Consider the following 20,961-nt stretch of genomic DNA (forward strand, 5'->3'; position numbering starts at 1 on the left):
ATATTAAATAGGAAAATCCTAGTTGATAATTAGATTAAAACTAAATATATGTTGCTTATCATTTTTGTTTAGTTTGATTTTATAATTACTGTCACCATTTTAATTTAAATTGAAAAATCTAGAACTGCATCCTACTAATTTTCTTTCTTTCATCAGAGACCGAGACTTCTAAAGTCTGATACCAGAATAAGTACTATGGGTTTTTTTTCTTGCGCATGTATGCATGCAAATAAAAAAAGAGCACTGTCGAGCTAACATCATATGAAAATCTTGCCATATATGCTTTCTCTCTTTATCAAGATTGCATGATTGTATTACTAATGCAATTCTAATATGATATAGTAATAACAGCCCATCACAGTTCTTTCACCATATTGTATCACTGCTTTATCGTATTAGGCTAAAGCACTGCGAGAGTTGATAGAACCTCCCCATGCCAACTCGGATCCACTTCTCTTGGCACTGAACCGATTGGACTCAGAGATTGATAAACTATTGGTTAGAGAATTTAGATCGGAGAGAATTGGCACGACGGAGACTCATCTTCAGCCTCTTGCAAGCAACCTCTAATGTCCTGCATTCTGAAAGCCAATCAATTCTTCTTGAATAACTGATGTTTTTAAGAAAGAACTGACTTTAAAACATAGACAACCAAATGCCTGGGTAAGGGGCCTCCAGGAAAGTCTTACAAAGGGCAAACCTGTTGCCAGATCTATTGCTTTTATTTTGAAGAATGCATCCTTTCTACAGAGGGATTAGGCACAATATCAGACCCAGGCTACATGGAATACAGTTGCAGAAAATACTGCTCACCAACTTGGGAGAAACAGAAGGGGGAAAGGGTGATGGCAGGGGAAGGGCTATGATGATACTCAGGTGTGTTCTGCAGTCTTCAAGGAAGGAAAGAGGGATCAGCTGTGGTAACTATAAAATCATATTTTGAAAATATTTTGAAAACTTCAGTTACTTCCATTCATCCAAAGCGGCAAAAGCTAATACCATTCTTAGTGTATTTCACAGTAGTGAAGGAAGATAACTTGCTGTATAATACTCATTCAATGTATTCTGTCAAGTCCAAGTGTGCACAGACTGTTGCAAGACCTAAAGCCGCATTCTAACTGTGTTTACTTAGGAACAAATCCTATTAATTTCAGTGGGATTTAGGCTCAAACTACACATGATGGTAGCAGAACCATTTGTTTAAATCCACATCTCTACCAAAAATGTCCACAAAAGATGTGAACAGATTCCTTTTTTAAAGCAAAGATTGTATGCCTTTGGGGACTGGTGACCCTTTCCTCCATGTGCTGTATCTTCCTGCAGTTTGCCCCATTTTATTCTAAGCTGAGCTCCAATTCCAGAAGTGAGCTCAATGTGGAGAAGAAAAGGACTGGGGAGAGGCTTTAAGGTGGTTATTAGCAGTGTACATGTGGAAGGTTCAGTTGGCCTAAAAATCACAAACCCAACTCCACACTTAAAATGTGATTGAAGCAGACCTGGGTTTAAATACTGTCATGTGTAGCTTAATCCTTGTTTTCAAGTAAGTGTGTTTAGGATTGCAACAGAGTTTGTTAAGCAGTTTATAATGATTTATCTGATGGTGCACAAATACTGATTTTATGACAGTGAATATAATGCCTCACTTTGGTGTGTTTCAAACTGCAGATAGAAATCTTCAATTTCTCCTTACCTTCTAGGATTTAAATGTGAATGATGTTGCCTTGCAGCATAGACATAAGGTATTCTCTGTAAATCCTTCAGGATCCCTAGGAGGCAATTTGGAGGGGCCAAGATTTCGATGGAATGTCTCCCTAAGTAGATTCAGATATTGTCTATCATTATGTTTTGGGTCTCCTATGGATCTTTTTTTGCCTGTATCTCTGTGATTGGATGTGGGTTTTCTTTCTATTTTTGGCTAAGGGTGTACTGTAATGTCAATGCTAAATTCTTGATATTTCATACTAATTATGGAGAGAGAATTTTAAGATGTATTTTGAAATGTTTTATTTCTGTCAGGTCCATGTATGGTATTGCATTATGTTAATACCAATAAAATATATAGAGTTATTTATATACAAATGCATATATTTCCCTTTTTATAAAGGTGTTGCAATTTTTTCATAAGGAAATAATACACAGCAACTGCTTGACAGCAGTAAGAAAACTCTAGAAGCTTTAATATGCTTGAATAATAATTTAAAAAAACCTGTATTCTGTAGGCAGACCAGTAGAAAATGCATGTAATTTTTAAACAAGGTTATTTGACCTGGCATAGGTCTGTCAAGATTTGACTATAAATTCAGCTTCCACTATTTTTATGAGCACAGATCTAATGTTCTTGTTTTATCAAAATATGTTGATTATTAGCTGATGTTTAGAAAGTAAAACAATAATCTTTGGACACACTTCATTCAAATATATAATCACTTTAGTCCTGCTGATTAAATAAGGGAGTTAAGTGCAGGCCTAAATCCCATTGAAATCAATGGGGTTTGAAGTGCTTAACTTTGACTGGATTTAGCTGTTTATGGGCTGTTGTGTCGGTTGACTAAAGATACAATCTCCCTGCGTTTTTTAAATTAATCATATGTTCTAAGAAATTTACTGTAATTCACTGCTGTTTTGATGCTCGGCAAAAGCAGCCTTCAGTTTTTTATAGAGGGTCTATTTTTTAGGGTTAATAAACTACTGCTTAGTGCATAAAGATTTGCAAGCCGGAAGATTTATTACTCAAGCCTAGCTGGATTGGGTTGAAACCTTTACAGTTTATCATTAAATTCTGTAATTAGACAGAAATGAAATGTTTTAGAAATGAATCAGGGAGCTAAAAGCTGAGATTAGAATTTAAAGTATCTTCCATTATCAGTTTTCAGTGATGGCTCATATGTAACACTTTGCCTAAGGCTGAAAGGAGCTGATATTCTGGCACCATTGTGCATTCAAATTTCAGCATGGACGTTTCTGTCCCAAATAGTGTATTGAATGACCATTTCCATTTTGCAGGGATATTCATGGCAGCAGTTAGCTGTCCAAGACATTAATTGCACATATCTTTGTAAAGCTTCTCTGTACTACTAAAAATAAAGTTTGTAAAATTCCAGTTATTTTTTCTTAATGCAAACAGGGTTTTTTTAACAAAGGAAAAAAGAGGTGAATTGCTTTCTACTTTCTTCCTTGGAGACAGATATTTCAGTGGTTCTGCTTTGCCGTTTTTTCTTAAGGCCTTTTCTTGTGATGAACCTGGACATTCACCGAATGATTCAGAATGGGCATATTTCTTTATTGCTTTCTCATACCATTTCTGATGTTACAAACTCAAGTTATAAGTATGCTGAGGATTTTTTTTTGCAAGGGTTATACCTCACTATGAAAAGCAACAGGACGGGCTATACACACAATATATCCAGCATATCATTCAAGTTATTCCTGTGGAAATAACGCACTAAACTCATTGATGCAAAGCAGCATGCGGCACATTTGGTTTCATTGTAAAGCAATGAAGTTGGTTGGTTATCAATAGCTATTGCCCTCAGTAAAAGTGTGCCCTACCTCTAAAAACAGATGCATAATTCAAAACTACATGGAAGAGCATCATGCTGCGTTGATTGCTTTCAGATGGGACATCTATCTGCCATAAAGTAAGAAACCTAACTACCATGGTGGTAGTCCTGGAAGCATAACTGGGCCTGTGTTGGCACTTGGAGGAGAACTGTGTGGTGCTTAGTAATTTAACCCCTCTATAGAGTTTGCGAAGATATTGCACTATTGGGCTATTCAGTGTAAAAGTACATAGATTAGGAGTGCACATTTGTTGGCCTCCTTACAGGGTGCTTTCATGGTTAAATCTATGTACTGTAGTTGCCATGGTGATACAACTATTGCTGTGGATCACTTCTGATCCATGAACAGAAGGAGATTTTGTTCACAGAAAGAGAATTGCGCTCACGTTGAAAATGCCCGTTCTGTGAGCACAAGCTTTCTGTGATTACAGAACAAAACGTTACGATCAAAACTGGTACATATATTACATTTGTGATATGAGTAAAGATTGTGTGCTGAGCATATCTGTACTGTATTCATAGTTGAATACTTGTCCTAAAACCCTTGGCAGACAAGTGTTACTCAAATTTGACTTGACTAATGTAACTAAGACCAGCCACCTCCACTATTTGTCATTTAACCTTTAGTACAGCCTCATATATGATAACCACATTTCACGCCACAGATATTTTGCTAAAAGAACAATAATTATGTGTCACTTGTTGTAGGCTTTTCCATAAGAACAGGATTATCCCCTTCAAAACTGATTTCCCATAAGGTGAAACAAAAAACGAAACAAAGCCCCAACCTATTAATTGCTTACCGTGGTTCTGATTCTATCAGAATTAAGTATCAGAGTAGTATTGTATTACCTGATCCCTGAAATAATGAAAACTAAAAACTAATCTGCCATCGAAATGTGGTAGTGATTTTTTAAAAATTACTTGAGTTCTTTTCCCTACGACTGTAATTGCTTTGTTTACCACCGAAAAATACATGAAATAAACAAGCTGATCTATTTGTTGTATAGTACTTAAACCAAATGAGTTAGGGTAGATTTATTAATGTTTGCCATTGCACATACATTATTTTGAAGCATATTTGTTTTCTGCTAATTTTCTGTTGATTTTATTTTTATTATTTTTCTCTTTTCTTTGTACTTTCTGTCAATAGCTACCTCTTATGACCTTCAGGTAAGAAGCTTGCTTAGTTGTTTCTTTCCTTTGAAATGATGAAGGCTCAGTGTAGTGTCAATCAGACTGTGCCTCTCCATACTGAAAGCCTTTTATGATGCTTTAAAATGGTTGTTAACCGGGTCGTACCTCAAACCCTTCAACCAATTGCACATGACATAATCTCAATTAAGGTAGCTTAAGGGACAGTTGTTCTGAAATGCAATAACTTACAATCTGATAAGCAAATATTATTCATTGCATCTTTCATCTTTTCTTCCTGAAACTGGAGAATATGATATATTCTTTATTATTTTATTCAAAATCGTTCAAGAAACTAAAATTCAAGGCCCAAACTGTATTGTGAAAGTTCCAGTTTTAAGACATGTTGGGATGGAACAAGCCCATTGGACACTGATTTCCACTTAGCAATGATTCCAGCATCCTTGTAAGTGGGAAAAGAACTAAAGGTCAGGGGGTTGGGGGCTGGTAATTTTTCTAGAGATGATTGATTATAATTGCAGTTCCTAAGACCCCAGTCACTGAAGTTAGAAAGGGGTAAAGTGAGACATAAGGATATGAGGGATAGTTGGGGAAAGAGAAAAGGAGTTTGGCAATGGCCATTTACCTGGTCCAAGGGTGGCCGGCTATTGCGATCCAACACAGCCGCTCAGATGCACTTTGGAGCCTTGTCATTGCTTCCCGGCTGTTGGCCGCTCCCCCCAGCTGCCACAGAGCATCACAGATTCCCGCCTAACCCGTTTTTTAATTCATTCAATCTGCAGCTGCCTGGGGGATTGTTTGTCTTTGGGAGTGGAACTGGAGACCACAGTTTTCACTCTGTTCTGTTCCCCAGGCATTAAAGCTGGTTGGCACTGCACTCTGAAGATGAGTTGGCCAGAATTATCATGTATAAAGAACCCTGTGGTGGAGCAGAGGGAAGTGAGAAAGTATGACAGGGCACAGGAAAAAATAAGTGAGCAACACGGGGTGCAGAGAATTCTGACAGTTTTGGAAAGACAGAAGAGGCAACTGTGATGTGATAGACGACGTGTGCTATGGAGTGCAGAGAGATAGGAGGGAGTTTGTGCTGTGGTGTAAAAAAAAAAAAAGATGGTTAACGTGAAGGGGACCTTGGGAATTCTGAGATTCTGAAAAGTAGAAGATATACAATATGAAGCACAGAGAAAGGGGGTCTTAACTGATAAGGAAAGGACTAAGTTAAAATTGTAGCATAAATGTGTTAAATTCCGTAACTCAGGAGTCAGCCCTCTTGAGTTAATAAAAATACATAAGCTACCTTCGGTTCTGACCCCTGGCATTTGGCATTTGTGTTTAGTAATACTCCTCTTTAGCTCAATCAGCTGGGAATGTAGATTAACACATACCGTAAGTAACAGAATAAGTAAGGGACACGGGTGGCGCTGTGGGTTAAACCACAGAGCCTAGGACTTGCCGATCAGAAGGTTGGTGGTTCAAATCCCTGTGACGGGGTGAGCTCCTGTTGCTCGGTCCCTGTTCCTGCCAACCTAGCAATTCGAAAGCATGTCAAAGTGCAAGTAGATAAATAGGTACCATTCCGGCGGGAAGGTAAACGGCATTTCCATGCACTGCTCTGGTTCACCAGAAGTGGCTTAGTCCTGCTGGCCACGTGATCCAGAAGCTGTACACCGGCTCCCTCAACCAATAAAGTGAGGTGAGCACCGCAACCCCAGAGTTGGCCATGACTGGACCTAATGGTCAGGGGTCCCTTTACCTTTACATTTAACAGAATAAGTGGAATCATAGACTCTTAGAGTTGGAAGGGACTCAACCCCCCTGCAAAGCAGGAATCTTAGCTAAAGCATCCATGACGGATGGCCATCCAACCTCTGTTTAAAACCTCCAAGGAAGGAGAGTCCACCACATCTTGTGGGAGTCTGTTGTACTGTTGAACAGCTCTTATGTCAGAAAGTTTTTCTGAATGTTTAGTCAGAATCTCTTTTCTTGCAACTGAACTTATTTTATTTTCGTATTATGCCATCCTTGCTCTCATTTGCAATACAGCTATTGGGGAAGGATTTAAAAAAAACTGCTATGAAAGAGAGTTAGGGTTGTATCTCAGAGCATTTCCTATCTAAAACAAGTTATTTCTTTTTCTTTCTCAAGTTTACAACAATTTCTTATTTTCCACATGACAGATTTTACAAATGCTTAGTGCAAAATTCTGAAGTTAAAACTTGCATTGCAGTTCCTGAGTTAAATTCTTGTCATGTTCACACATGACCAATAAACAAAACTCTAGCAATGGAGCCAAGCTTTACATGTGGGGCAGCCTCAGTTTTTCTGTGGATCAAATGGGACAACAAAAACAGGCTATATGAAAAGAGGTGTTAAAGAAGGCACAATCCACTTGCTGCAACTGGTGTCATCAGTGGTCCATACTGTTCTTCTGTGGTGTCTGTAAATAATATAAATCACAGAGTAATACTCCTCTGATCATTCCATTGATCAGGCTGGAGATAGCAATATCTGAGGATGGAAAACACTAACAAATCTAGAAGAAAGATAAAACATGTAGGGCTAATTTTATGCCAATCCTTCCCCACCCCTTCAGTCTTTTGTGATCAGTATCTCTGTCAATCACATCCACAATATGTCACAAACACTTTCAGTTGAATCCAGAATTAGATGCACAAGCAAAGAGCTCCTCCAGACTATCTTGTTTATGAATCCTGATTTGCTTGTGCAAAGCACAGAAGGTTGGTTAGACTGTGTCCAGTTATTATTCAGCATTTCTTCTGATTTGTTTGTGGGGAGATTATATGAAAATCTATTCATCTTCATTTGCTTGTGGGGTGTTTATATGTCTTTTCATTGATCAGTTGTACATTCCATACTTTTCAATGCATTTCTCTGTCGCTTTCCTAACTGCAAAAAGTCTGTTATTTTTTAAGTGTGGATGGGTTGCTGCAGGGGGGAAAGTGCTCTAATCTACTTCAGCTGCGCAAACTTATATATCTCACTTTGTACTTCAGTCCTTCCCACAAAATATTGACAATCTGCAGTTACCCAAATTTATAAAACTCTTGTCTTCTTGTCTAGGTCTTGGCTAAAAAAGAAACCAACCCTGACATAGAAGATTAGGATAATTTAACATTTATATATTGCATTCACATACATTGTCTCAGTGATTCATACAAGATCTCTGAAAGGTAGGCCAGTATTAATATCCCCATATTGCACCTGAAGGTTTGAAGCTAAGAAAATAGTAGCTTAGCTAGGGCCATCATAGGAGTTCATGGTTATGATTTGAATCAGGAACTTCTCAGCTCACATCGTTAGGCAGTTTTCTACATCAAAATTTTGAACGCAAACAAATTCAGTTTCCATTGCATTTTTAGGGAAGCACTCCTAAATTATAAAGATGTAGCCACAGCATATATATGATGGCAAGCTGTGAGGTGCCATTAACTCTAACTGTAGACACGTTGAATTGTTGTGGTGGTATATTTTTGAGGCATTTGGTTATGAATCCTGTCAAATCAAAGCAGAAAGACATATTTGCCTGCCTCTGATTTCAGTAATTTGCACATTTAAAAAAACACACAACTATATTGTATTTGTGCAGACTAGAAAGCAATTCTTGACTTAGATATTTTATTGGAGCATTTTCTGTTTGGAGAAGACACTCTTCCTGCAGCAGTGTGTGTGCACTGATATGTATACGGAGCTCCAGTGGCTCATATATTTCAGTTTAAAAGATTTTTGTGGCAGGAACTCTGTGTGCTCATTGAAGCCTGGTGCCCTCAAAGAGTATAGGATAAAAGTTCTGCAGTGTCATCCTATGTGTGTTTACTTGGAGGTAAATTGAGTTTGGTGGAACTTTCCCCTAAGTAAGAGTGTTTAGGAATGCAGACTTGATAGGTTAGTCCTCTTCTATTAGATCTTTTTGCCAAGCACAATGGAAGGATTCTTTAGACAGCCTCTCTTCTCTCATGGTTTGAATTGTGAGCCAATTATAAAATATATATAGATACATTTAAGCAAACAACACTCCCATTTCAACATGCAACAGGGCAATGGGTGTGCCCTTGGAAGTGCACAATACAGTTCTCATCACCTGATTTTATACAGTTTTTGCACGATATAGATGATTGACTTTAAATTTGATATTAATGTGACAAATTAATTCGGAAGCTGTATATTGATTGTCACATGATTATCTTTTTATATGTACCTGTGCTGGGAATTTGTAACTTACCATGACTTTTCACGTTATATATGTATATGTATAGAAATATATGTATGGGGGGGAATATATGCATACACATATATAAATATCTGCATGTTGCAAAATACATGTATGCATGCATAAGGATTGCTCAAGGATTGCTCAATCTACACATTTCATGCCTTTTCTGTAAGGAAATAATTTCAGTAAAATTTTGCCACATTTGAATAGTTAAACTTCTTAAGCCTTGTCATGGACTTTGAAACTAATTTAGGCTGATGTTTTTCAAACTATGCAGTTAATTTTCTTTGTGTCTTACAGCTGAAACAATAGAAGAAAAGCCTGCAGATTCCCTGCAAGATTTGTATCGGTCCTTGGAACTAGCTAGCTTGTCACCTTTAGGAGACCAGCAAATTTCTACAAAGATGGAGTACAAGAGGTATTTTATTAAAAGATGCAGTGATCCGGTAGTCAATGAAAAATTGCACCAGTTGCGAATTCTGAAAAGCACTTTAAAGGTGAGTTAATTAGGCGGTCAGCAAATTTCACAAAAGGAGAGTATCCTGAATAGAACTCAAGGGATATATTGCACATATTTAAAAATAGATGGACACTGGGAAATGCTGTACACAAAAGAGGTTCGAAGAAAGAAAGAAAACTTTAGTTTCTCAACAACAACAAACATGTTTAACTCAGTTCCCGTTTTAATGAAGAGTTAATCTGCTTCTGGTCCATTCTGTGGTAAATGAAGACATTATCCATAAGCCTGGTGATGTCACAGATATTTAGATACTATCATATTGCTTTGTGTACTTCAGAATATGAAATAATTTTGCCCAGTTTTCAAAATTCTCATAGGAGTACAGAATTTTTTATGTATCCAGGTACCATGCTCTGAGAATTCCCTTTTTGCCAATACATAGTAAATAGTGTAATGATAAATTGATTCCTCAGACACCAGAAAGAAATCCATTATGTTCCTTAGCATCTTTCTGTTGATATGGCAGAGATCCTCTTTATGTTCTGTTGCTTGTCATTTTCTGTGTCCCCCCACCCCCGCTCCCCACTTTCCTCCCCTTTGTTCTTGGCTTGTTTCTATCACAGCTACATATACACCGCTTTAGGAAAGTTTCTTGGGGAAGTTCCAAAATCTCAAACCACCACTAATTCAGAGCAAACATTCAAATTAGTCAAAACACCAAACAGAGTGGTTTTCAGATATTTTTTTAGGGAGTTTCCCACTGGTCTTAAAATGAAGCTATTAGGGTTTTTATCTAGAAATGGCATCTCAAAGTACAATGGTATCTCAGGCATGTTCTTTAAAAGCTAACAGCACAAGACGAAGGGTACTTTGTTCCTCATTCTGAATAGATCTTTTTGTTTTCTTCCAGGCCAGAGAAGAAGAAGTAGCCATCATAGATAAAATTCTGGATAATCCAGATTTGACATCTAAAGACTTTCAAGACTGGAAACAAATGTACCTTGACCTGTTTCTGGATAGTTCTCAGAACAACCCTTCAGAGGACCTTGTAAATGACTCTGATGAAGTTGATGCTCTTCTAGACTCTTTAGCGCACACACATTCCTATATTGAAACACATGTATAAAAGAAAATGATTTTGCCTCTTTGTGGCACTTCAGACCTTTATCAAGTACACTGAGTAGCTTTTATATCGACTGACAGGAGATCTATTTTATTGTTTATGATATGAGTAAAGTAAAAATTCCATTGTCATTGTGCGAATAAATACTTACATACTTTTTACGCTGCTGATGCTCAGTTTATGTTTACGTTTACAAACACTGGCTACGATCCAAAGGAGGAATATGCACTCGTGGGACAGAATCCTGCACATTTTGTTTGATATTGGTGCTGAAGAGTCTAAACTACTTTTAAACCGAAGAGAAACACATGCATGTTGCTTTCCTTGGATCGTGACCATTGTCGTTAAGGATTAAAATATATATATTTTAATGAGTATATATTTTGGAGGATTACATTGATTTATCAAGTGAAAAGATGGCACAAGAACAGTGTTTTATTACTGATTGTCAAATATGTTTCCTATTTTAATAGTATCTTAACTGTTGTAATGAGTTACACTTTCAAAATACAGCCTTTGTTTTGGCCAGTGTGGGAATTAAACTTTTATATTTGGTGGAATATTTTAGATATTTTAAAAAACGATAAAAAGTATAATGCTGTGATTAGGATTGCATTTTAAAAAACGGTCAGGGAATAAGAGGGGTAAACTGGACTTTCATAAGATAGATTATATATTAAACAGTCAAAGTTTCGTTTTTCCAGTCTTTTGAGGGATGGTTAACAGACAACCTATAGCACAGATTTAATTTGAGGATAAAGGGCTCTCCTTGTTTCAGTAATGGCAGAGACCTGACTGGACAATATTATTGCCCTATGTTGGCCTCTTCTGACTCTTTTGCAGGAAAAAAAATATTGTACTGTTAACCAAAAGTTTCCATTCAGTGATTTTTTTTTAAGTCAAACTTTAAAATGTTTCAAATGTGCCAGCTCACGTAAATTTCTGCTTTAAATATGAGATGTTCTGAAAACTCTGGTAAATAGGAAGGGGGCATAGGTGGGTAGGTTCAGCACATTATCAAAATACATAAATTTCCATACACAATTAATGTGGTTCTCAGTTCCCTTAATAGGCTGCTTTCCTACATAACACAAAAACATGTCATAATGCTCCATGAAAAGGCCCCATGAGCTTGAGTAAAGAGTTAGGCTCATAGATGCCTCCATCCCTTCTCCTTCTCCTGTAAGCTAGAGGAGGACTTGTGACTAGTTTACTTCCACTTTTAAAGAATCTTGGATTATAGTCATGTTCAAACCATATATCCTGATTTAAAACAAACTCTGGCCAGTTTCCTAATAGTTCAGCTTCAAACAATGCATTATGAAGCCAGAGTTTCTTTTAAACTAGGATCCCTGGTTTCAACATAACTATAAGCCTAGATACTTTAAAAATGAAACTATGCTTGCCAGAAGTCATCTTTCCATATGGAGGAGGTGGGGGAGGTGGAATACATATGCCTGACATCACGCTCGTTAAAGCTTCTCCACACAGCAATAAACTGTGGCTTAGCATTATATGCAAATTCAGTCATACAAAATTCCCAGAAATCATTATTTGAGCAGAAAGAAGGCTCAATGGGATATTCCTCTATCCAAAACAAGATCCGTATTGATACAGAATTACTTGCATGCCATGTGAAACGGATTATTATGTTAGCACAAGTGGCATGACTGTAACCAGTGGCACTTTAACGTTTCTTCTCATTCATGCGTTCCTCAGAATCCATACAATGTTTCTCCCAAACTATTGCACTCCTATTTATTTTTCCATTGTCATCCCATTGTCTGATTTGCAGGTAATCTTTGAGTTTCCAGTGCAAGAGGTCCAGTGCAGGCCTTTCCAGATGTGAAACAGTGCCCTTGCGATGTGGAGGTGTGGCTTGTGATGTGCATGGCGATCGTATGTTATCCCACCCTTCTGTCTCTTCACCATTAACATTTTGGGGGGAAATACCATCCTTTGCTATGGAGCTCCTGGAGTTGAAAAGGTAGTAAATTTAGCTAGAGAAATTAGGGTTAAATGGACACAGGCCTTTTCCATTTTATCTTTTTATTTTGGAGTGCACAGATGAAGGGGGTGGTAGCCTTATCAATTTCCACGTTCAATATAAATGCATACACACCTATAGTCTGCATCCTTGAGCATGCACTAGAATGCATATACCTTCTGGTGTGTTTTTGAGGGAGGAGATGAAACTGACGCGCTGCTTGTCTAGTTCAGTTCGTTTTGCATTCTCTCTCGGAGCATATGCGAGCAAGGGTGGGCAGACGAAGGTCAGCAGCAGGAACTGATCTAAACTCTTGGTAACAGGAAGTAGCTTTCCCTCTCCTTGGAATATCAGGGGAGGTAGTGAGGGAGAGGGTGCTGCTTACAGTGGCCGCTTGTAGTTTCCAAGGCAGCAGTAGCAGCACTGGACACTCCAGTGTTGGGAAAGGGAAGGTTGAAGTTTCCTTAGCATAGCTAAGCCATCTGAGGAAGGTAATGCATGAGAGCTACATGTTGCCTGTTCACCCTCAGTCAGACTCGCCCTTGAATGACATTAGCAAAAATCTTTGTTTTGTGCTGATGATGTTTGGGAGATACTAGGAAGCAAAGTTCATTCCTTACACCTCCAGAAGAATGTTAGGTACCTTCGTATCATGAGACCCTTGTATTGCAGGGGGTTGGCTGCACTCTACATGCTTGCCACAAAATTGGTCTGGAGATGCCCCATACAGTCAGCTTCCCAATAAGCAAAAATACTACAGAAGTTGCAGCATTAATGATTAAACCCATCTGTGCCTGCCTAGAGATGCCCTCTATCTATCAGCACCTTAATTTTTGCCAAGACTGAGCATGACAAAAGAAAAAGTCCTTGTGGCTTCTTAATGCTTTTCTGCAGATGGGAGAAGTTGAGAGATGAGCTGATAAACCCCCAAATGGGATACATCTTTTAAAACCATTCTTTCTTATGAATTGTACTCTCTCAGCTAGCTTCCAGCTATAGTCTGTTCAATGCAGTGAATGTACTTATAAACATTTAAGAGCACAATTATTTTCTGCTCTTGGGACTAAAAGAAGGATCAAAGGATTGCTTGTTTCTTTTCAGCTGCATTTTGGATTCCAAGCGTCTTGCAAACTTTGCACAACTGTACAGGAGAGTGGCCTTTTTACAGCTAATTTTACGTAAATCTGTATTCAATTAAGACTGAATGGCAATTCATACATTAAGATTTGTATGAATTTACAGGTCCGGTCAACTATTTATATCATCTATAAGAATCTCTTTGTATAAACAAATTATTTGACTGCATGATTTGTTTGTTATAACTTGTGATATTTTGTATATTTCTCACATAAAAATGCTTGAACAACGATCGTGTTAATTGTTCCTAATGTTGATTTTTGACTCCTGCTGCATCCCCCCTCTACATTTTATGAATTTATAATGTACATCAAGTGATATTTCTAGACATAACCATAGCCTTATGGTCAAAATCAACCTGCAACAGGATCACTTAATAGTTTAATAAGGACTCCTGCATCGTACCAGAATTGCATAGTATCCTGCATAGAAATACGAAATGGCCATAGCCCACCCAGAATCCTGAAACGCCCACTAGTGGGCGGTAGGGACCAGGTTGACAACCTCTGCTCTAAACCATCTCCTTGTGTTCCTAATTCTTTAATCTGTAGCTTTATAAGATTCTTGTAGGTTGTGGATTACAGCTTTATGTTGTAAATTGCAGGCAAACATTTCTCTGGGTAGAAAGGTGAAAGATCAGTGTAGACCTTTACCTCACATGTTTCTCCTACACAGAAAGCCCTTCCTTCATTGATAAAGTATGAAGGTTATATCTAGTAGATACATATGCTAATGTTTGTATTTAGTTCAATGTACAGCTGTGAAGCTGGGGCTACTCAAGGCTTTCCAGTAAACAATCTGAAAAGGTGTGACCAATCATAGCTTCTTTCACACACAGGATTAAATTCACATGTGTGTGATCATCTGACACTGTTGCTCTTATTTTATTAATTGAATTATCCTGCCACACTGTCTCACAGTATCCACAGCATGGATCACAGCATAAAATACAATAAAAGCACAGTCCAATACAGCATAATGAACACAAACCAAGAACCTAAAACTTAAAATAGAAAAAGGAATATGTATTGCAACAGATAACATTAGACATTCCTGGAATTTTTAAAAATGTCTGTACTATTTTCCTAAAGTTAAAAAAATATATTCATGAGCTACATGTTTCTTCCTACACTGAAGCTTCTCTGTGGAAGAAAAGGATTACAAATGCAGTACAGTTAGGAGTCTTTTAAATTTATACAAGGAACTGGTGAGTTTATGGGAAATTGAGGATCCCCAGAAACTTTAGAATGAGTGCCCCTCCTTGACCCAGTTGGCTGTGCAACACTGGTACAGAGTGAGACCATGCCAACAAATTCTTAGGATTGGCCTATAGGGCATCTTATAGAACTGCATCCTGTTGCTATGCAACAGTAATTCTGCCTGCATGTTATCTTGCTGTAGACAGTGTTTGTGACTTCGTTCCAAGCATAAAATTCAGCCTCATCTTGTAAGACTGTCTGGCATGAAAGAGTGCCATCTTTTTTTCATTGTGCTGCCTTCTTTGTACATTAGACTGAGAAGTGCTTCTGTGCATCTTCGGTGCTTTCAAACTAAAGGGATATGCTATAAAATAGATTGTGTTTGAAAGCGAATATTTAAAATTATAAGGTTAAGTTACAGTCAGATTTCACACTCTGAAATCAAATACCATATCTGCAAGTCTGTGAATGAGGCATGGCTTAAAACTACTAAACCCCATCCTACCCTGGCAGCAATGCAGAAAGAGGCTGCTGATGCCTTTTTGAAGTCAAAGCAGAAAATTCCTTTACCTCTTCAAACAGAAATGCATCGTGCACAATATACCCATGGGCAGCTTTTATAAGTGTGCTAAAGCACAGAGTCATTCAGCAACTAGAAACAAACATCTCCATCCCATTTATGGTCCTAAAGGGCACAGAGTACAGGGTGTTATTTCTCGAATACAAGATACAATTGTTTCATGTTCCACTCAACCTTATAATAGTTAGACCAGCTGCTAACTCTTTGCCTTAGTTTAGAACAACTGTGTCAAAATTTCACCAATTAAAATGGAAAGCATGACAGAAATTTAAGGAGTGCAAAGTTTTGTTTGCTTTTTTGTGCAGTTTGCAGTGCTTTCCCCCATTCTGAAGCTTTGGCACGACTAAAAAAATGAACTGGGATCATGTGGACAATACAATAACATCATGCAATTATGCAGCCTCTAATTCCTGTATCAAATGAATACCTGCTTCAAACATAAAGTGAAGGTATGAAGAAAGAGGCATATAAATGGATTCTTCCATTCTATTTTTTTTACTACAGTATGCCTCTTTCTTCACACCTTCGCTTTATGTTCTGCAAATCAGGTATTAATTCACAGTTATTACTGAAAACAAAACAGTTGTTTATGTACAGCTCTTATTGGCAACAAGTTCTTAGTCTTTGCCTGTTTTACTCTGTGATTTGAAATACAAAATTCAAGCCGATTTACTGATTCACAATATTATCTCTTAATATAGAATGGGACAACATTTTTAATATTTAGACATTCTGGAGATGTTACGGAATTGTCCTTGCAGATCATTTTATGGTGAGTTGTTACCTAAACAGTTAGTCTCTTTTGTTGTTGAATGTCTTTAGCATCTAGTAATTCAGAAAGCTCTAGCACAGCACACTGCAATCCATACCAAGGCAACGAAGCTTTGCATATTTCTTCCCAACAGTCATTGTCTATATCATAGCCCACCACATCCTGAGTTGGAATCTCCTGGGAATCTTGCCACTTCTTCCCCCCAATGAGAAGGGCAGTTTCCTCCACTACTGCCAAACCATAACTAAATCGATCATAGACCAATGGCCTTAGACGAGTCCATTGATTTTGGTCAGGATTGTATTTTTCAATTTCAGAGAATGGTTCATAAAGGCCTAAAAATGTAAAGATGCAATCTCTTATGGTGGCCATCTGATGCCCAAACCGGGCAATGCTCATGGGGGCTTGCTTTCTCCATTGCCCTTCTAGTGTGCTCAAAGAGTACAAATCCTTACTTGTGTTACTTTGATTTGTGCATTTGCCACCCGATATATAAATGTTATTCTTGCAAACAGTGCCGGCATGACCATGGATTTTGCATGGCAAATCTCGAACTTTTGTCCATGTGTCTCGGCTAATGTTGTAGGCTTCGACGGATGAATGTAATGATCCATCCTCACCTTGACCGCCAATTGCAATAATGGTGTTTTCTAGGATGCAACAAGAAAAGTGGCATCTTTTTTCTAGCATCCCGTTGATTTGTATCCACTTGTTAAATCTGGGGTCATAGCGATGGACTTTGTTTGTCACTGTTAAAGTGGGACTTTTCGTTTCACTTTGCAAATCTTCTATTTCTCCACCTAGCACATACAGAAAGTTTCCAACTGTACACACACAGTGATTTTGTAGTCGATCCTGCACCTGTGTTAAAATCTGCCATTTGTGATTGTAAACATCAAAAGCCACCACATCCTTGCTGGGCCCTTCATGTTGAATCATACCTCCAAGCAGGATAATCCGCGTCTTCTGGTTTCTCAGTGTGCTGTACTTATCCTGTAGGATAGGTTGCCTAAAGACGAATGAGTGGTAGTTTATTGCTTTTATGATTAAGCATTTTATGGGTGCTGTTAGAGGCACTTCTGATTGAGTGTAGACTTTTCTCAGATTTTCCACAGGAATAAGACCATATCGTATGTGTTCCAATAAGCAAGTTGTATGTGTCAGTCTCAATTTATCATACTTCAGCCACTTCAGCAATAGATCTAGCAAATTAGATTCTTTCACCATAGGCAGATCTGAACATTCAACTACTGCCTTCAAAGATCTGAAATTCAGTTCTAGCAGTTCTGCAAAATCCAGGTCTAGGAGTTTCCAGAAATTAAAAATGAGATATTTTTCTACAGCTGACAAAGCATCTGGAAGATAGAATCTTGCAGCAACATTGGCAGAAAAGCAGCAGTTCTCTAGGGTAAGATTGTTAGCCAAATATTGGCTGCACAAGACAATTGCCTCAGACACTTGCAGGTAGGTAGCGGCTTCCAAAGTGTCTTCCAGGCTGGCAAAAGACAAAGGCAACCAAGAAGTATAAATGAAATCCAGAATGTGTTGCAAACCAGTGGCTGAGATGACTTGCAGGTGAATGATAGCAGCCTTTGATTCTTTGGTATAACTCTTGAACATGGCCCTGAAGTAATCACTGGAGCAGGCCAGCAAAGACTTGTGAGCAGGGAACTCATTTTCTTTCACCTTCAACAAAATGTCACACAACAAGCCTTCGCTGCGGAGGGTTTGGTACTGAGACAACACAGAACCACAATGTCCTTTGCAGTAGGACAGAAAGTAACTCATTTTGCAGAAATGCTCTAAAGCCTTTTTGTCAATGAAAAGAAGGAAAGACACTGCAGCTGTGAATTAACTCAACTGGACGAGGAAGCACTTGAAGAACAACCATCAGCTCTGCTCCTTCAACTTAATAGAGCCCTTCACATCCCTTTCCAGTTTAGCATCCTGCTAGTATACATTGTCTCCTGCATTCATTCATTCATAAAGCTGAATTCAGTAACATCCTCCAGACATTTCTCTCACCTCTGTTTCCGGCACAGGAGATGGTCCACAGGAGATGAGAGCACTTGCTTGGCCAGCATCAGGTGACAATTTGTGCCAGCTCAGATGTCTCCCGTGGCTTTCCTTTCGCTTTAAGCTGATTAAATAGAGCTTCTGTGGCTGCTGGTGCATCACGAATGGAAGGAGGAGGGCTGAACTTTGCTGCAGCTTTTGCTCGAGCTGTGTATTTCACTCTTAGACAAGTTTAGCTCTTATTCCCCCAGGGCCAACAAGCCACGTATGGTGATTTCTCCTCGTAGGAAGTTTCAGCTGAAAATCAAATCAGCACCTACAGATTAGAGTGTTAGGATTTTGTGGACACACAGACCTTTAGCCTGGGAGCAGAAAGACGAGCAAAATATGAGGATTAGTCAGTGGTTTAATTTGACATGCATTTTGGAACCCTTTAGTTTATATGATATCACCATAACTCACAGTGACCAGAATAGAATGCAAACACTAGACCCCTTGTCATAGCTGTCCAAGCACTGAACTGAGATGGGTGAGGGAGAGAGAGAGAGAGAGAGAGAGAGAGAGAGAGAGAGAGAGAGAGAAGGGGAGGGGAAAGCAGTCATTTTACAAGGAGTGCAAGCCAGAGGATCTGACATTGAGTGACCTGGGTGGAAATCATGCGAGCAACACATTTCTTCAAAGGAGTGACAAAAATAGCCCCGAAATTATGTCATATAAAGCAAGCTCTGTTTATTGTGGGATCCAGGCATAAATGAGTTCCAAGCAATCTTGAACTTCCTTGGACAGTCCATCACATGGCAGATTTGCAATGGGAAAACAAATGTAGTCAAATTAAATACAAGGAGTAAGAGATTATCAGTCCTTATCGCCTGTGTCTTGGAACATCCAATTCCCCTCGGGGGCTAAAAACAGTCAGATGCACTCACCCCGCTGGCTGGCTGGCTGGCTGGCTTGTGACAACCTTTGGATCTATTTGATTGAAATGTCTTTTTCACAGCTCTCATTTCTAAGTAAAAAATAAAAAAATGCAGGTATGTGAGTATGAAGGCTGACACAATCCTGGGGAAGGTACAAAATGACTTTTGGAAAGAGAACCCTGGTCTGCCTTATTGGTAAGTTTCTGCTTTTGAACAATGGGGGTGAAATGTTATTATAGTTATATCATATATGCTTGACCTGGTAGTTTACAAAGGGACACAGCTGATTATGCAAAGTGTTTGTGTTTCCTGGGAGGGTCTTGATTTCATCCATATTAATTTCTAAGGTATTTTAAGTGGATAAGACATTTGTCGTACACCACAAAGTATGCACCTCCTTTCTGATGTGATCTGTTCCCTGCTACTTTATTGTAACAGCATTGAACATGCACTGGCAAAGCAATCAAGGACAAATAGCTATGGAATCTTGTCAGCCAGAGTGGGAACAAATACTCAAAGCAGTGACATTTTGCAGCTGTCCAGGCATATCCCATTTTACACTGTAAGTCAAGCTTTCAGTGTTTCTTCTATATATAAAAAATTGCACGTGCGTACGAAACTAGTGAGCCACAAGAAAGAATTCTAGCCTAGTTTTCTCCCTGACATTTGTTTTGTATGTAGGGGGAGATACGTTTAATATGGGAAATCAGGAGAATTCAAACATACTATTTCTCCCCTTTCAGTCTGCATTGGTATGACCCAGGAAAAACTGCACCATGTGACTGCTCTGATTCTATGTTTCTTTCAGCTGGTCCACATACGGTCACTTATCAATAGATGATTGCACTATTGAGTTGCGTTTTGCACGTATGAACAAGCCATTATGGATCAGATATTAAAGACAGAAGTTCCTTATCTCATAGCACACTGCTGTTCATATGGTGTCAGATCACAGAGCTACAAGTCTTAGAACGCTGAGTCACCTAGTGATAACAGCTCAAATAATGTGTGCACATGGACACACCTGCTCCTTGCACTTTCAATTTCAGTTGGGGGAAGGGCAGTGTACATTATTTGCATGTAGAAGGCACCAGAGTCAGTCTCTGACATCTCCTGTTAAATGGATCAAATAGCAGTTTATGTGAAAGTCTTGACTACCAGAAAGACAGAATAATAGACAAATATTCTGACTGGCCATAAGGCAACTTTCTATATTAATCTGTAATTTTGATTCTATAGGTATGGTACTTTTATCAACAGTATGGTACTGTTGTTCGTATACCCTTCTGATGTAGGGTCAGGAGGGTTGAATAGGGAATGCATGCATCCTTGCTATACCACCTTTGGGTTTGGGCAAATTGGGCATAGGTACATGCCAAGTTAGTCAGCGCACCTGTGTGATAAAGGATGGATAAAGTTGTCCCAGCTGTCTGGAACTTGAGTCTTGCTGAAGTTGTAGCTGCCAAGAGGAGTGCAAATAGGCCTTTAAAATAAGGTGTGAAAAACAGGATAGCCTTTTAAAAGAGGAATCTGACAAAGGATCCCACCAGGAGCATAACTTAATAGATGTTTTGTTTTGTTTTTTAAAATATTTTTTATTAGCCATAGCAATAAACAGAAATGATGAAAAATTCAAGAAAATGTTAGCACAATGATGTTACAGAGATAATCGTGGAAATTTCAGGAATTTAATTTTAATTTGAATATATTGCAGGGACAAAGAATCTTACAACAGACTCAACTTTCAAGGAAGGCGCTTGAGAATTACAACCTATTATCTAATCATAGGCACTGCAGGACACTGATGTCTGTGTGTGAATGTAC

The 20,961-nt window shown here is 38.5% G+C and overlaps 2 protein-coding genes across 16 annotated transcripts in view; one reads left to right on the forward strand and one right to left on the reverse strand.

Moving 5' to 3' along the window:
- The window catches only part of CNKSR2 (connector enhancer of kinase suppressor of Ras 2), a 237,273-nt gene extending 223,387 nt beyond the window's left edge, over positions 1-13,886 (forward strand). For 10 of the 15 annotated variants that reach the window (XM_083501843.1, XM_083501836.1, XM_083501838.1 and 7 more), the window contains 2 exons: positions 9,247-9,443; positions 10,317-10,693. In XM_083501843.1, the coding sequence (XP_083357969.1) occupies positions 9,247-9,443; positions 10,317-10,532 (413 nt within the window). In that variant the 3' untranslated portion in view covers positions 10,533-10,693. Of the gene's footprint in view, positions 1-399; positions 2,472-4,713; positions 4,734-9,246; positions 9,444-10,316 lie in introns of those variants that run through there. The other 5 variants (XM_083501835.1, XM_083501831.1, XM_083501828.1 and 2 more) reach the window with 4 other exon arrangements.
- A 624-nt stretch (positions 13,887-14,510) lies between these two features.
- Positions 14,511-18,799, reverse strand: KLHL34 (kelch like family member 34). Its single transcript, XM_083501970.1, has one exon. The coding sequence runs from the start codon at positions 17,990-17,992 to the stop codon at positions 16,217-16,219; it is 1,776 nt and encodes a 591-aa protein (XP_083358096.1). The 5' UTR covers positions 17,993-18,799; the 3' UTR covers positions 14,511-16,216.
- Between the last annotated feature and the right edge of the window lie 2,162 nt (positions 18,800-20,961).

Source organism: Podarcis liolepis, assembly GCF_965112155.1.
Source record: "Podarcis liolepis genome assembly, chromosome: 4".
In the NCBI taxonomy this organism is placed as follows: Eukaryota; Metazoa; Chordata; class Lepidosauria; order Squamata; family Lacertidae; genus Podarcis; species Podarcis liolepis.